Below are 12928 nucleotides of genomic sequence, written 5' to 3' on the forward strand. Positions count from 1 at the left end.
ACTTTTCACACCTGTGCAAGTAATTTGATCAGGCAAAAATACTTCATTACGTGGTATCTGCCAACCCATGCTTGTTTTCAGCAAGCTATGCGTTTATTAAGCAGTAAATTTTTGTGTTTAGTCTATTAAGGTAGTTATTGCAGTAGAATAAACAAGCCTTGTACTTTTACTCAACAACAGCAATGAGATGATGCTGCCATTAGCAATAAAACCATATTTGTTAATATTAAAAGAAAAAGAGTTAATATAAGGTTAGACAGATCTTTGAATGCTGATACTAGAAAATAAATTAATGTAATCTCTTCCACTGGTAGATAAGTGTATATGAAATACTGAATTGCTTCCACTAGGTGGCATTGCAAAACAAAGTATGACATACAAGCATAAAACATTTGATGCCCCAAAATAATATGTTGATATAATTATTCAACGTATTTTCTGGTATTGTAAAGTTATTTTGATGTGTTCAGTAAACATTTAAAAATGAGAGGGAAGAGGGGGGCATTTCTCACCCTTTTTCTCTATTTTTTTTTTCCCCAATTCTGCTTTATAGTGTTTGATGGCAGATGTAAGACTTCACTATTCATTTAAAGTATAAGTCCCTTGATAGTGTTCTTTATTCAGAGGTGATTTTTTTTTTTGGGGGGGTGCAGAGTAATAATTATAATAAGATCCAGTAAGGTTAGGGATGCCTTACTCCTTCTGTTGGTTCTTATGAGTTGCTTTGTATTTAGTGCTTTTGCTTTTAAGTAAAGGCAGTGTGAGTTAAAATGTTCGCTTAATTATCTTTGAAATATTTTGAGTCAAATTACTTTTTTAAAGCATGGAGCTGGACATAAATACAGTTCTAGAAAAGGGCATAATTTTCTTTTTACTCGTCTGAAATATCACATCTAACTAGGGTTGTTGGGAAATAATATTGAAAGCTGAGATTTAATTTATACATTTTGTATATTTGCTTCCTTTTCTGATGTGACAGAGTACAAATCAATGTTCCTGGGTTTTAGTAGTGCAGATTTATTTATCAGAAACTTGAAGGAGACCATGTATCATTCTGTTGAATAGCTGTCATTAACTGCTACTTGTTAATTGAACCCAAAAAGTTGAAGCTAGTGAGTTAGTCTGACTCTTTAAGAAAAAAACAAACCAAAACCCCAAAAACCCCAACCCCAAAACAACCCCTCCAACCACCAACTATACAACAACAAAAATCAGCAAAAAATCCTGACCAAACAACCAAACAAAAACCCACAAAACTATGTGACCGAATAAGGTGGTGATCTGACTGAAGTAGTTCTTCTTTTCCCTTTATATTAACTTTTCTTTTTTCTGAATTTACTTTATTAAGAGTCTTCATTTCTTCTCTCTTTTGTCCTTCCTTTTTTTGCACTCAGCTCTGTTGGTTTTCTCCACATTTTTCCAAGGACCATCAAGAAAACTTGAACGTGGAAGGCTGTAGAAAGGAAGGAATGAACTTCATCCTAGTGTAAAATCTTCTATAAACTATCTGAGCACATGGTATGTGATAGCAGATGGCATTCGTGCACAGATTTCACTTGATCACAGAATGGGTTTCAGTTAATCGAGGATGGAATAGTTTCTCTAATTACTTCTTGGCAGAGAGCTATAGATACAGGATACATTCTGCAAGCAGTTGATAACCTGATTTGAAGTGTTGCATGACAATACAGTACACATTTGTTTGATTTCCTGATTTAAAATCACCTACAAATTGTATGGTTTCTGACTTCTGTTTATGAAGAATGAAGTACGTATTGCAATTATGCAAGTGATTTGGATCTCCTGTTCCTGATCGCTTATTATTCAGGACTTGTCAGGACTACAGGCTGAAAAACTCAAGGACAGAGAATTTATTCATGTTCTTCCAGCTTTTATAAAGCTTATCACCTTACAATCAGCTAACCAATTAGTATATTGTTCCAGGAATTTTCTTGAAATGTTATACATTTGCCTTAGGAAGCATCTAGTTTGGACTGCTTTCACTATTTCTATGTGTTTTAGTTACAAATCTGACAGTAGCAACGTCTGGGCGGCGGGGAGGGAGAAGTGGAGAGAGGAAGCTTTACAAAATAAGACAGTTTTAGGTTTTCTGTGCTGAAAAAGCTTTACATGCTTCCACATCTGTATTCTAATGGCAGAAGATAGTTAATGTAGCTATACAGGAAGTAGATGACATGTGCTTGGTTTCACTGAAAATAATTATCCTCGATTATATTTGGTTTTGTCTTTAATTGTTTACAGAATATACACAATATCTCTTGTCGTGTTGGGAAAAATATCTCTCTGATAAAGCTTGATTGTACAAACAGCTTTAAAACACGTTTTCACAACATATCCTTCTAATTTCTTTTACAGTGTAATTTACTGTAAAATACTCTAATTAGTTAAAGTAGAAATTGGAATGGGTAACAGTCTTTCCCATTATGACAGGTGCATTTTCTTCTCACTCCTTTGTTGATATTCTAGCTTTTTTTGAAGGGCCATGTCTTGGGGAACAGTAATTTATTAATTGCAGAGATACGGAAAGCCCTCCTGTGTGGTGAATATGAATAATGATTTGAGCTGAGTGGAATTAATGCTGTTGGTTTGCAAATATCAGCAGTGATTAGGAGACTAACTGCTAATTATACTGTCATTTTGCAAGCATTTTGTGTAGTATGACTAGATTTTTTTGTTAGCCAAACAATATAATCTTGCATAGTTTCCTATAGCCACTTTTATGTTAACAGCTAGTATCTCTAATGGGGGTTAGTTCTGAGCCATCTAGTGAGTATCTGATTGATGATATTGTGATAGCTGTGCAGTGGCACTGATTGCCCTGCCAAATGAACTACTGTTTGCAGTAATTAGTGTTCTGACAGAGTAGAATAAACTACTGTTTCTTCAGTAGGTTTGAAGTAGATGCTAAACAAGAGTGTAAGAAATCCAAGATGAGGACTGCTGCAGAGAGTTGTGAATGGTCCCTGTTATGGGGGTGAATGGAAGTGAAATACTAGGAATATCTTTGCTCTGTTTCTGAGCAGAAAAGAGAGGAAGAAAGTGGAAGCTGAAAAAAAGGAACGAAAATAATTATTGCTATGAGAAGGATTAGCCTTGAGGTACTTACCCCATACTGCAGGTTTGAAGGCTAATCATCACGAGCTTACAGAGTTTGCTTATAACTTTCTACAGGATTTTGCTTGCTGTGTGAAGTTAAGGATAAACTTCCTGCAGGGAAGCTAAGCATCCTGGGATGACTGTACTGGAGAGACAGACTGGAATGGATGGACTAGACCTCTGCTAATGTCTTTGCTAAAACTTGAGGATTTTCTGTATTTTGAGATGTTGAGACTACAGTGGCTTGACTTCTGTATAGATACAGAATAGGAAGAAAGAGCTGCAGCTAGTTTAAATAGAAAACTAGGCTAGGCTTAGAAAGATAACCCCAGCTGTGATTACTGGTAGCTGAGGAGAGGTTTTTTATTTGGAAAAATCTTGCTCAAGTGGATGATTGTAAGTGGCATGCTTCTTGCCTTGAAGAAGGTACCATTATTGTGAACAGCTGTCTTTGCAGCCTCTTTCAGTTAGGAAAAACTTTGTCTGAAATTTTGATGGTATGTTGGATACTTCTCAAAATTTCAACCTTGGTGGGAGTGCTAGGAACATTGTTTTTTTTTAAGTAATGACCATATACTAATTCTGCTTGGTACTGTTTTAATCTTTTGCTTTGCAAGTGTTGATAGCTTGGTTCAGACTATGAAATCCGTGTAGTTATATGGGATATTTCTTTCGGCTGTTTTCTTGGAGTTACCATGGAGCAAAATTTTTGTCCCTTACTGTAATACTATGTACCTATCAGGAATGATTTGTGCTCTTCCCAAGCAGACTTAAAAGTACATTTTGCTTAGTTGTTGTATCTGTTACTGACAAATTGGTTCTCAACACATGTTGAGAAGAGACAGTATAGGCCACTGTAAATGGTAATAGTTATTACATGATCAGTGTGGACGACCTGTCTTCCAAGTTTATAATGAAATTTTAAACTATGTATACATAGTGTATTTTTCTACAAATAAACCAGACCTGTGAACTAAGGATGGAAGAATTATTTTTAAACTATTAGTTTGAACTTTAAATTATTAAATTATAAATAAATAAATATTAAAATAGTCTTTCTTTTTTTTCCCCAGCTGTAGCAGAAGTGAAACTTCGTGATGATCAATATACCCTTGACCACATGCGTGCTTTTGGCATGTATAATTATCTTCACCTTGATTCCTGGTACCAGGATAATGTCTACTATGTTGATCAGTGTGGAAGGGTTATGAATCTGTCAGTGACTCTGGTAAGAATAAACTTATTTGAAAAATCACTGAATTTGAAAAGGTAGGGGATAGATGAGGTAAAAAATGTGGCAAGGAGGATTCAAATGCAAAAAACTGGGGGAAGCTATTGTCAGGAAGACAGATTAACAAAAATGCAGTTAAACAGAAAGGATGAAAGGATTTTAAGTGAGGTTTCTGACATCTTTTCATTAATAGTATTGCATTAGTATTGAAATAGTATTGCATCTGCTTCCATCCTGAGGAAGATTCACATATGTTGACAAACTGAAGAAAAGAATAGACACTTCTAGTTGATGGCTGTTTCTCCCCTACATTATTTGATGTCTATCTGTTTGCTACTTTGAAAATCCAGTCATTGTTGATAGAAGGAGAGAAAGAAGCTGTACACATTAGAATTAGGAATGAAAGTTTTTATATACTAACAGGTTAATTTGGGAATCACTCATTGGAGGTAAAAAGGTGATGCCTACGCTGGTGGTCCTGCACAAACTTGAAATTGAGTGTAAGCAAGCTAGACCAACTCTGAAAAACATGACAGTTCTCTGCTTCTGTACTGATGTTCTTAAGTAGTCAACCTTTCTTTTGAGCCATTTTAATGCATGGATGCACTAGTTGCCATTACAAAGTCATTCATCGTTCTGGAGGCGAAAGGACATGGCTGTATGGACACCGTGTTTCTGGTACATGCAGTTGTTGTGCTTTGTCATTAAGGAATAGAAGACTGTGTTACTGGCAGTGATTTTGCAGCTATCATGATGTCTTCTCAACTTTAAATGTATAATTTAGAATAAGATTATCTTTCTGACAATTTTAACTTGTATCTGGTTGAGCAATAATTGTATGCTTACAGGTTTTCACCACAAAGTATGATTTTTTTTGTTTTTATGACTTCGATTAACTCAGTCCTTTTGACTCATGAAGTATAGCTTCTTAAATGTTCATCTAAGCAGAAGGAAAAAAAAAAGTCCGTAATTGTATCCAGTTGATAGCTAATTTAAATAGTGGCGCTCCATTCATAACCAGTTACTTGGTTAACATTTTATGTTGAGAAAGGTAATAACATGTAGATAGTCTGTTCTTATAATAAGATTTGCTCTTGCAGTAAATGATTCAGGGCTGCTGTTTGATTTTTACATAAAACAATATTCATTTTATGTAACAGGTCAGTTGAATTCTGCTATGGGATTAATATAATTCTAGAAAATACAAAAATTGTCACATATTAATACTTTCCTCCTTTCTATAGCTTTCCCTGTTTCATTCATGTATTTTGATGTGGCAGCTTTTTCCAGATACTGTAATTTGAGTTTTGGAATCATGTTGGTTGACATAAGACTAATTAGACTGTGTGAATGTTAAATAGAAGGGAACTTACTAAATGAGTCAGTTGGAGGAGAAGGTCTTTAACCTTTTGTTAATCAGATGATTCAGAGTGATTATATACTGCTGAGATGTTTAAAGTTTGAGGAGTCTCTTCATACTGTTCTCTCTAGACTCCACAGAACATTTTGTTCTGCAGTCCACAGAGTACTGGCCTAAACTTATTTTATTGCTAAAACTGACTACATGTAATGTTCAGGTTTGGAAAGGAAAATATCCGTTGTCATGCTACCAAGGAATTTGACTTGTAACACTGTGGGACAAAATAAAACAGGGCGATGTGTGATTTTTTGAGTGTGGCTTACTCTGTGCAAGGTTCTGGGAGTGGAAATTACTAGGCCAGGGCTAAGCTGAGAGAAATCTTGAAATGGTAGTTCTAGATTTTCCAGGAAATACAGGTTTCTAGAGGGTGGTAGGCTGAGAACTGGAGCTGCAAAATAGTTCCTTTACTTTTCATGGAACATATAGGCAGTTGGAGCCTTTGGCAGACTTCTGATGAGACAGAGTAATCTTCTGGGACTTCTTCCAAATCTTTTGAGATCATCTGGATTCCCAGTAGGAACGTCTAAAAGAAAGAAGCTTGTCAGGGAAAGCCTTCTGTGAACTGTGGCTTGTCAGTTTCATTTTTTGTGTCTTTTCCTTGTGGTTGGTTAACCTTGGCTGGCTGTCAGATGCTCTCTCACTCCCCTTCCTCAACAGGATGGGGAGAAAAGAAGACAGAAAAGCTCATGGGTTGAGATGAAAACAAGAAGGTAATTTACCAGTTACCATCACAGGCAAAACAGACTCAACTTGGGGGAAATTAATTTAATTTATTGCCAGTTAAAAATAGAGTAGGATGATGGGAAACAAAGCCATACAAAGCTGCTGCCAGGTGTTTGCTCCGGTGCAGGTTTTCCATGGACTGCAGTGTGGATATCTGCCCCACTGTGGTCCTCCATGGGCTGCAGGTGGACAGCCTGCCTCACCATGGTCTTCTCCAACGGCTGCAGGTGAACCTCTGCTCTGCACCACTGCCCTGGCTGCTGAGCTTCCATTGGAGCCAGTCGGAAGTGGCTGTGCACAGCACGGGTCACCCCTGCAGCTCCGCACTGCCAGCATAGAGCAGACACCCAATACCTCCCTTTATTAGGAGGGCACTAAAGTGGTAAATTTCTTTCTTAGCAGATAAACTAGATAAAGGATTTTACAGCAGGCAGTAATTTGCATTTTTATATGCAGTAAATTGAAATAATAAACATTCTTCCCTAGGACTGATGGGTCCATTGGAATCTTCAAGAAAATGGCACTTGGTTATTACCTTGTCTCAAGTTTTAGTTCCACCAGACTGTGAAATAAATAGCTTCTACCTTGTGTCCTTGTGTCAGCAATACAGTGCTGCTTTGCCAAGGAAACATGTTTGCATATGTATAAAAAGGAATGTGTATTCAGGAACATCAACAAAGTGTCTCATTACAGATGTGCCTGGCTGTATATTAGTCAAATGTATATTACAAATAATGTTTTCAGCCAAGTATAGCTTACAAGTTAGCAATGGCCACAATTAAAATTAATATCAGTCTTTAAAACAAAAGACGAAACAGGTTAACAGGTTATCCTAAATCCAAAGTGAAAGAACACATAGGCTTTTTAACACAAAATTATTTCTAGTTCTGCTTCCTATTTCTGTTGCAGCTTTGATTCTAGCATGGTGGTGTGTTAGTTATCCATAAATCACAAATTATCCATGCAACTTAGGTGTTTAAAAAGATGTCATCTGTGAAGGCAAAAAGTATAGATAACATCTTGTCACTTGTTCATAATCAAACATAATTGAAAAAAGAAAAGTCATCAACACGAGCAGTTTTTCTAAATTGATGGATGGGTATTCAGGTGTTGGGTTTTTTAATACCAAATTGAGAAAGTTGTTACCCTAACTAGGCTGGAAGTACTATATAAAAGCTTTAACATCCTTCTATTATAGCTATTGGACTTCTTTCATTCAATAAGCCAGCTTCAATACTTTATTTTAAAGACCCAGTGGCTAGCATGACAGGATTATTGAGTTGGGTTTTCTGGATTGTTGTGGGGTTTTTTGCATCTGACTCGACTTTTTAAATTGCTTGATATTTGTAGTACTGGAGTATAGCTGGAAAATAATTCGAAGTTTTCACCTCCATCCAGCAGTTAAATACTTGGACTTGATTTTTCAAACTTTAGCTCTTCTTGCAAAGACAACTTTGTTTCTTTTTTATATTCAAATAATGGAATTGAGAAGTTGTGGGAACTCTAACTCTTCTCACACTTAATTAAAATCCTTAATGGTATCTATATTTTCATCTTTCTGAATTCCAGATAAGAATTAGCTGTGGAATGCTGTTTCCTTAACTTTCAGTTAACTTCAGTTCAGAACAACTGTTAGTGGCACCCGAAACAACCTGGGAATTCTGTTTGAAACAAATCAGAGTAAGGAAGCAGATAAAGTAAAGAACAAAATCGTTTAGAGTTCTGTATCAGGGTTTTAAATACTTGGCTTTTCGTTATTTAGAATGCTGGGTGTGGACGTTTTTGCTTAGTTAGAGATGTGTCCAATGCCTAGATTTTTTGATTTTTCATAAAAATGAAGTTTTGTATTTCTTATGTCTACTTTGTGGAAATTGCCACATAACTTAGAACTTTTATTTTTTCCTTTCTTTTTGATATGTTTTGTCTTTTCACATTCCTCCTGTCTTTTCCTTGGAAAATTAATCCTTATTTTAAATCTCTTATAAAATATCACCTGTTTGTACCGTATGACAAACTGTTTGTGATTTTGGAACAATACAATTTCTTAATAAAACTTAAAGAATTTAAATCTTACAGGCATGCCAAATAACCTAAGTAAAATTTCACTACCTAACTATGTAAGCTAAGACACACTTACATAAAGGGAGCCTGGTGCAGTGGTGTCAGGAACAGCAGAGGGAATTTTTTTTAAGCTTGCATTTTACATTTTGATTCTTGTATCTGCACACTGGATCCTCATCCTGGGCAACTAGAGTACACCTTGGCTTGGTTTGCTTGACTTTGCCTGTGGAGGAATGGCTTGCTCAGAATTTCTACACAAATTTGAAACCTATGCTGCTTAAAAGGCTCAAAATCAGCGTTAGTGTCATAGGCAGGTGAGGCAAACGAGCTGCTGAAAGGAAAGGGGTGATTGTCATAGTTAAGGCATGCAGATGAAATCTGGAATAAATGAACAGAATAATGGAGGCCAAAAGGAAGCAGAGTACACTGTCAGGAAGTATATAAGTGGGCAGAGCTAGAATTAAAGGCCAGTGGAAGAGATAAGAAAGAGACTTGGGAGTGAAAAATAGTTGAACAAAGGAAGAATCTTGGTAGAGAAGTGAAGGAAGATGAAAAACTGGGTCTGACGAGAAGCTGCATCTAGTTTTTTCTTAAGCTGTGTTGTTGTCATTTAAACCTAATTTAAACCTGAGTTCTGTTAAAATGACTATTGCTGTTTTAGCCAGTTTTTACTAGTATAATACGTGACTATAGTATCTCAGCATCCCCTCATACTTCTGAATTAGGGAGTTACTATTAACCCCTGTTAACCAGCTGGTGAAGAGAGAAACAGTAAGTCAAAAAGGAAATCTGACACAGAAGTGTTTTAAAGACAGGTTCTGTTTCAGCTTCAAGTAAGTATCCTTTTCATTCTCGAACTGAGAACATTTATTAGAACAATTGGAGATTGTTCTAATAAATGCCTAAAGTTAAATTAGTGAACAGAAAGGCTGTGAATAAGGACATTTCCTTTCTTGCCTATTGAGAGGGAGGCTTTGTAACGTGTAATGAAGATTATTTTTCACTTTTGTCAGGAGATGTATTGAGTCCTGACATTCCTGCTCAGTGCTGATAAATCTGATGTGGGCTTTAGAAGATTAAATGGTTGATAGTTGATTTTTTTTTTTTTTAATTACATCTAAAGCCATTTGAAGCTTACTGTTACAGTTCATTTGAAGGCTGACAACAGTGGTCTTCTGTAATGTGACGTAGTACAGCCCTGTAAATCACTGTTACCATCACTGTTAGCAGGGCTGATGTTTCTTCTTTCCATGACAAGATGCATGGGATTTTGATTCCCCCACTCCCCCTCTTCACTGTGTTATAAATTAGTGGAATGGTTCAAGGGGCATAGTGATGCAGCTGAATCTACAAAGTGACTCTGAATGCTTCCAATAATTAAAAATCAAATTTGCATCTTTTCCATTGCAGGTTTTGTAATAGCTCTTGTGCCTTTTTGTAGCACACAGCAGTAATCTCTAATACAAATTCAAGTAGGCCCAAAAGGCAAGCAGGCTGTTTGTCATCTGGTCTTTTTTGCTGTTGCTTATTAAAATGGTACTTAGCCAAATCCAATTTATCTTACTTATCTTTGAACATGTTTTAAATGCACATCTGATTTTAATAACATCTAGAAAATACGAAGGATTCAAAGTCCCCTCAAATACAGGATTCTCAACAAATGAGGGTGTGGCATGCTTTGCATGCACAAATGTGCTCTTTCTGTATTGCATACATGTGCACAAGTGCAAAGAACTCTTTTAAAGATAGTGCTTTGTATGTATATTTTTGACTGCCTTATTTCATAGCTCAGAATGAGTTTCTTCTACTAGAAGTAGATATGTATATAGATGATTTCCCCCTCCCCAAGCTTGAGTGAAGATAGAGACAGGAGATGTTTTTAAAAATGTATTTCTACTTAAATATCTCTTCATTTTAGTGACACTAATGCTGATTTTTAGTTACAAGGGAAGAATTTCCTTATTGTTAAGCAGAGTTTTCTGATTTGCGGAGCTTCTAAAATAATTGTAGATGAACTGATTGGAAATGAGCATAGTAAAATAAAACTGAAAATGACTGATATGAGCATTAGTTATGTTCTCAACATAATCTATTTGTTGTTAGATTAAGGAGATAAATTGGGTTTAGAAAAGGAAATGCTAATCTGTAAAGGCCAGTCAGACACCTTCCCCTTCCACACCCCCGTGCCTCCCAAGATGATTGTTTATTTGTACAGGTACACTAGCTTGCAAAATATCTATGAAACTTTTTGTATTTAGTTTTGTTTTATTTATGATATATATAAAACTGTCTGAGAGATGAGGGGAAAAGACCATAACTTCATGAGAAATGTTTAAGATACAGAACAGAAACACCAGGAATTGGTTTTGTTTGTCGTTACTGGAAGACATTTTTGGAGACCTCAGATCAGATCCTGAAGTAAGTGAATCAGTATAAGAGGCAAGGTAGTGAATATTTTTTTTTATAAATTATATTGTTGGTGTCCACTATTTGTTTTAGAATCACAGAACAGCCCAGGTTGGAAGGGACCTCAAAAGATCACATGGTCCAACCTTGCATGAGAAAAGGAGACTAGATGAGGTTATCTAGCACCTTGTCTGGTTGTGTATTGAAAGCCTCCAGTGATGGGGGCTCTGCCACATGCCTGGGGAGGTTGTTCTAGTCACTGATTGTTCTAAATGTAAAAACACTCTCTTACATCGAGATGAAACCTCTCCTGGTGCAACTTTCACCTGTTGCCCCTTGTCTTCTCTGTGTGACCTCTTGTGAAGAGAGAGCCTCTGTCCTCTTTGTAACTGTCCTTTAAGTACTGCAATACTGTGATGAGGTTCCCCGTGAATCTTCTCCAGGGAGGCAAGACCTAACTCCTTCAGTCTTCCCCCACAGGGCAGGTTCTGCAGCCCTTTGATCATCTTCATGGCCATCCTTTGGACCCTTTCCAATCTGACCATTTCTTTTTTCAGTTGTGGGGACCAGAACTGGGCACAGTACTCCAGGTGTGGCCTGACAAGCAATGAGAAGAGTGGGATGATCACGTCTCTATCTCTGATAGAGTAATACTCCTGCAGATGCAGCCCAGGATACGATTTGCCTTTGTTGCTGTAGCAGTGCACTGCTGACTCATGTTCGGCTTGTTGCCCACCAGGACCCCCAGGTCCCTTTCAGCAATGCTGCTCCCCAGCTGCGCAGATCCTGGCCTCTACTGGGCTCTTTGGTTATTCCATCCCAGGTGCCAGACCTTGCACTTGTCTTTGTTTAACTTCTCGCCACCCCACTCTTCCAGGCTATCTGGCCTCAGTGCAAGGTGGCTCTCCCTTGTGACGTGTCTACCTCATCACCCAGTTTAGTGTCGTTGGCAAATGTGGTGAGAGTGCTTTCAATCCCATCATCCAGCTAATTTATGAAGATGTTGAATAGCGTGGGGCCCGGTATCAATCCCTGGGAGACCCCGCTTGTGACAGACTACCAGCCCGTTTTAGTTAGCAACTATTTAGTTCATTTGAAAAACTCTAAGCAATTCTGTTTCAGTTATTTGAAAGATTATAAAGTAGAGATGTGACTACCATGTTGCTGAATTTTTAGTCTGCATCTTATGTTTTTCTGTAAGAATATTTTGTTTGTGCTCTTAATACTGCAGCCTGATCTGCTTAGTAAGTAGCAGATCAAGCTGTATTGCTGATAAAGCATGTCCTGACCAGTTTTTAAATTGTGATGCCGAGTTCTTTTCAAATCGTAAAGAATTGGTCACAGTTTTTTTTTCTATCAAGCCTCTTGGATATCCAGAGATTACTTCACCTCACAAAAGGGAAGTAAATCGTAGTCCTAAGCAGGCAGTGGTGTTGCTGGCTTTCTGCAAGCCAAATAATGAGCAGAGAGTTACAAAGCCTTATTCAGCAAAGAAAGGGCTGTATGTAAGAGTGAAGATAAAGAATAATCCCTAAAAGATATCCTGAAGACATGCCTTTGTACTTCATGACAACAGTTGGAAATCCAATTTACAGCATGAAAGCAGTTTCTTCTGTTAGAATTAGCAGGAAATGAAGAAGGCAACACTGAACTAAAGCAGGAGTTCCGAGAACAATTACCAGAAATACAGATTAAATTGGTAATCTAACATTAATTTTGCACTATTGTTCAATCAGACTGATTTGTGTAAAGTTTGTACAGCAGGAAATACTGGATTTTTTTTTTTTTGTGCATGTAAAATTTGGTGATATGTATAGTTTTAAAAAATATCCATATACCTTTTTTGTTCACTGAAGAATTGTATCTGTGTACTTGACTATAATGTCTCTGTTTATTAATGCTCAAAAGTTTGGCTTAAAAATAAAAAATAAGAATACAGTGTGCCACTGATACGGTATGCTAAATAAATG

General features: G+C 36.9%; 1 protein-coding gene across 4 annotated transcripts in view; it reads left to right on the forward strand.

Moving 5' to 3' along the window:
* NUDCD1 (NudC domain containing 1) overlaps positions 1-12928 on the forward strand; it is a 43746-nt gene that overhangs the window by 4876 nt on the left and 25942 nt on the right. For 2 of the 4 annotated variants that reach the window (XM_054814812.1, XM_054814813.1), the window contains one exon: positions 4191-4345. In XM_054814812.1, the coding sequence (XP_054670787.1) occupies positions 4191-4345 (155 nt within the window). Of the gene's footprint in view, positions 1-1394; positions 1519-4190; positions 4346-12928 lie in introns of all 4 variants that reach the window. The other 2 variants (XM_054814814.1, XM_054814815.1) reach the window with 2 other exon arrangements.

Source organism: Grus americana, chromosome 2, assembly GCF_028858705.1.
Source record: "Grus americana isolate bGruAme1 chromosome 2, bGruAme1.mat, whole genome shotgun sequence".
NCBI lineage: Eukaryota > Metazoa > Chordata > Aves > Gruiformes > Gruidae > Grus > Grus americana.